This window comes from Clupea harengus, chromosome 19 (genome assembly GCF_900700415.2).
Source record: "Clupea harengus chromosome 19, Ch_v2.0.2, whole genome shotgun sequence".
Lineage (NCBI taxonomy): Eukaryota > Metazoa > Chordata > Actinopteri > Clupeiformes > Clupeidae > Clupea > Clupea harengus.
This window is the reverse complement of record NC_045170.1, coordinates 1,057,041-1,062,040: the sequence shown is the minus strand read 5'-3', so window position 1 is coordinate 1,062,040 and position 5,000 is coordinate 1,057,041. Positions and strand designations below refer to the sequence as shown.

Sequence of the window (5,000 nt, the reverse complement as noted above, 5' to 3'; positions counted from 1 at the left end):
CAGTTGGAGGACTTCAGGTGGCCATGGCAACCAATCACACTGTTGTGGAGGAAGGCCATGCCCTGGGCGCAGAGTGGAATCATGGGTAATGTATTTCATTATTAAAAATCACAATTCAAATGTGGCCAACACCAACAGTAGTTCTCTTAACCAACATCTAATCCTGACTAACCAACACTAGGTCTCCTAACCAACACTAGGTCTCTTAGGCCTCATGCAGACGAAGTCTAGTTTGCCTGAACCCGGAGAGAACCGTCTCCGAATAGCCCTATCGTGCAGACGAACCCACTGTATCCGTACACTGTATCCACACTCCTTCGAATCGGGGGTCTAGAGTGAGTAAACTCGAAATCCGGTCGCGGGTTGGTGTTCGTATGCACGCCATCCGCAAACCTAATCGGATTGCCCCACGTGATCGCATCACGTGATTGCATGCAACCTCAGGCTGAACCCTTATTAACCCCACTGCTTCACTTCATAACAGCAACAACATAAACTAAATGTTTAGTTGCTCCTTTTTCGTGACTTACATTTTTCTACTGTGCTTAGTTGTTTGTATTGGGATAGTGTGCTGCTTTACCTACATGTGGATAGTTTTTTGTGGTCTTACCTAGCCAGTTGGACATCATTTTTTAGACCAGCCAGAACAATGGACACAACCGGCATTATTTAATAACTGAATGGGTTGCCATGGCGCAGTGAGTGTGGCAGCCAGTTATAACAGCTCCCCAGTTTAAAAAAAAAAAATTCTTCCTATTACCTTGCTGCTTTTACACGTGAATTTAAATATAAATGTATCTATCTATGTATCTATCTATCTATATCGATGTTATTAGGAAAGGGATGACATTAACTTGCATCAGACCATTTTTCAAAACCAGTTTTTAAAAGTGTCAGCAATAGCCTATATGAGCAAATCTGACGTGAAAAGATTTTTATTATAGACGGAAGTTTCAAAATGGTGTGTAATAAAGATGAATGTTACGTTAGCTTTACTCCTGTCAGACAACGATAGCGATAGCTACTAGCTAGCGTTAACGTTACTTCAGAGGTTCAGTACGTGAAGGACAAAGCCCTCAACAATAGCCTACATTTGTTGTTAGTAATAAAACCATGAAATTGGAAGCAATTGTAAACCATGAAACATCCAGAATCCACAGCACTTGCATTGTGGTCTCTCGTGCTCAAGCTCAGCATCTCCATAAAGCACAGGCATTTAAACAACTCAGACATGTCATGTTGCACATTGCTTTGTTGCACTGTTCTAAACTCTTTATTATCAATAACAAATATAATAATTTTTCGCTTAACCTACAGTCTGCTCTGACCACTGATTTTATAAACCACCATAATGTGTTACTGTGCAGATTAAATGTAGGCTATGCGGCTAGGCTAAACGTTGCTAGTTGGAGCTCGACTACTGTCATATGTCACTTTATTAGCATGCTCCTGTCTTCTTCTCCGTTTTCTTCAGTTGTCTGTAGCACCTTAAAGCGCCACCAACAGGCGTGGGGGATGTACTACAGCGGATTCAATCGGATTCGCTGGGTTCATGTGCACGCGATTTGAAAAGTTGATATGTGTGAAAAATGAATCTGGGTTCAGGCAAACTAGACTTCGTCTGCATGAGGCCTTAACCAGCATCTCTCACTGGTGATCAATATCTCACCTTAACGACATCACTGATCATGATCAATATCTCACCTTAGTGACATCACTGATCAGGGCTGTGATCAATATCTCACCTTAGTGACATCACTGATCAGGGCTGTGATCAATATCTCACCTTAACGACATCACTGATGAGAGAGTACCGAAACATCCAGTCTAAGGTGATACTGTCACTCTCCATCAGATCCTGTAAAACACACACACACACACACACACACACACACAGTACATGAATACACACACACACACACCAGCACACACACACACACACACTGTGCATGAATACACACACACACACACACACACAGTACATGAATACACACACACACACACCAGCACACACAGTACATGAATACACACACCAGCACACACAGTACATGAATACACACACACACACACACAGTACATGAATACACACACACACACACACACACACACACACATAGACACACACAAATACACACACACACCAGCACACACAAACACATACAAAAATACACACACACACACACAAACACACACACAAACACACACACACACACACATACATGAGTGTGTGTGTGTGAGAGAGAGTTACCTGTAGACTGCCGCGGGGGCAGAACTCTGTGATAATGCAGATGTTGTGTGTGTGTGTGTGTGTGTGTGTGTGTGTGTGTCTGTGTGTGTGTGTGTGTGTGTGTGTGTGTGTGTGTGTGTGTGTGTGTGTGTGTGTGTGTGTTACCTGTAGACTCCCGCGGGGGCAGTACTCTGTGATAATGCAGATGTTGGGAGGATCAATGCAGGCTCCAATGAAACGGGTCAGGTGTTCATTCTGGACATCACGCATCTGTGTGTGTGTGTGTGTGTGTGTGTGTGTGTGTGTGTAGGGTGGTGTGTGTGTGTGTGTGTGTGTGTGTGTGTATGTGTGTGTGTGTGTGTGTGTGTGTGTGTGTGTGTGTGTGCGTGTGCGTGTGCGTGTGTGTGTGTGTGTGTGTGTGTGTGTGTGAGAGAGAGAGACAGAGAGAGAGGATAAAGAGCAGCTTCACTAAACATTAACATACAGTGCCCTCCACAATTATTGGCACCCTTAGTGAATATGAGCAAAACAGGCTATAAAAAAATATGTCTTTGCTGTTTATCCTCTTGGTCTTTCACTCAAAATATTCACAAAAATCTTACCTTTTCATTGAAGTAAAATTATTGAAAGAAAAAAAAACTGTTGACATTAAATAAATATTTTTCCCCAAAACATGTGTGCCACAATTATTGGCACCCCTAGAAAAATCTTATAATTAAAATCTAACTGAAGTATATTTCCAGTCATGTTTTAAATTTTTAAGTTCACCTGTTTGATAAGGAACTCTTAAGAGGTCAACCATGACTTCCTGTTCCACTGGCGTACAAATATGAGGTGACACAGGCCAAATTCCATTAGTCATTCATCACTAGGGATGAGAATCGAGAACCGGTTCTTTTTTAGAACCGGTTCCTAGTGAACCGATTGTTTGGAATCGTCAGCCAAATTCTTTAACGGTTCTGCTATCGGTCCTTTGTGGCGTTGCGCATGCGCAAACTTTTTTAGTTTCTTTTTCAGACTTCAGCAAACATGGCAACTAGGCAGAAGCGTTCTAAAGTTTGGCTCTATTTCACACGACAAAAATGACACCTACGCCACTTGTAACCTGTGTAAAAAGTCTATTTCGTCGAAGGGAGGAAATACAACAAATATGAATAAGCATTTGAACACACAGCATGGAATTAAATTACAGGAATGTCATGTCTTCGATGCATGCAGCAGCTCAGCTAACGTCGGCGCTTCATCTCTTTCTGTCCAAGGTAAACTCTTCAAAAGGTATCACAACCACTCACTGTGTGAAGCAATTTGCCTTTATTGTGTGTAGTCGATCAAGTTATCTTCTGTCCCTTCGTTTGAAGCATACATTTTAGCTCCGGCATTGGTCTCCCATTATTGATCACTTCACGTTTGGATTGAAAGTCCAGTTTTGAGAAATGTTTGATCGTAACGGTGTTAATTATCGGAGGGCGTGTGTTATCAGCAAACGTTCGCGTTTTCGTGTCAACCCATTATTAAACTGAGCATATCGTCTTTTAATCCATTATTAAACTTAGCATATAGCTACGCTAGCTTGGCTATAGAATCTTCCATTTTCAGCCCCCTACATTGAGGCAGAGGTAGTGTTTGCCTCCCCTTTTAATGTGGCTTTATGTCAGCTCAGCAAATTCAGCGATTTTGTTAGTGCCATTTGTTTCATTGTGTAAACCAGCTTTCACTATATAGATAATCTCCATTTCCATCCAATTTAGCTGATGACGTTCAGAGTCAGACCGGTTCAGAGGCTGGTAGTCTGTCTGGGTCACAGGCTACAGCTAGCACGTCATGTACACCTCTAGCCCATCCTTTCTTCGAGGCAGGGAAAAATAAAATTACCGAGGAGAGGATCAACGAATGTCACCGAGCAGTGACTAAGTTTGTGGTGAAAGGTTTGCACCCTTTTACTACGGTAGATGCCCCAGATTTTCGTTAGGTTAATTTCTAGGAACATGTTTAAATTAAACAGAATACATTTTATTTAAGTTATGTAAGTTTTATTTTAAGTTCAAGAGGAATATGTATAAATGTTTTGGGTTATTACATTTTTTTTAATGTGTATATACATACTGTATATGGTGTGTGCAGCATTATAAAAAATTATATAAAAGAAAATGAATGTAAATAAACCCGTTTGTGCTCTTTTTTTCACCCCTTGCCCAATAAGAATCGATAAAAGAATCGATAAGGAATCGAATCGATAAGCAGGAATCGATAAGGCATCGGAATCGTTAAAATCTTATCAATTCTCATTCATCACTATGGGAAAGACCCAAGAACACAGTTAAGATGTGCGACGGAAAGTTGTGGAGCTGCACAAATCAAGAAATGGACACAAGAAAATCTCTAAAGAGTTGAAAATACCCATTTCCACTATCATGGAAATAATTAAGAAGTTTAAAGTGACAGGAGATGTTAAGAATCAGCCTGGAAGAGGATGTGTGTGTACATTGACCCCACGCACCGTGAGGAGTATGGTTCGACTGGAAAAAGAATCTCCAAGGATCACAGCTGGAGAATTGTAGAGGTGAGTTGAGTCTTGGGGTCAGAAAGTCTCCAAAACTACCATCAGACGCCACCTACATCACCACAAGTTGTTTTTGAGGGTTGCCAGAAAAAAGCCTCTGCTGTCAATCAACTACAAACTAAAGCGCCTACAGTTTGCCAAATGTAAGTCAGACTTTCGATGGGACCGAGTTATATGGTCAGATGAGACCAAAATAAAGCTTCTTGGCAACAA

General features: G+C 41.4%; 1 protein-coding gene across 1 annotated transcript in view; it reads right to left on the bottom strand.

Moving 5' to 3' along the window:
* Positions 1-5,000, bottom strand: part of LOC105893760 (atrial natriuretic peptide receptor 1-like) — a 55,049-nt gene that overhangs the window by 17,985 nt on the left and 32,064 nt on the right. The window contains 3 exon segments of the mRNA XM_042710717.1: positions 1-62; positions 1,787-1,858; positions 2,393-2,497. The exon segment at positions 1-62 is cut by the window's left edge and continues 98 nt beyond it. Coding sequence (XP_042566651.1) covers positions 1-62; positions 1,787-1,858; positions 2,393-2,497 — 239 coding nt within the window.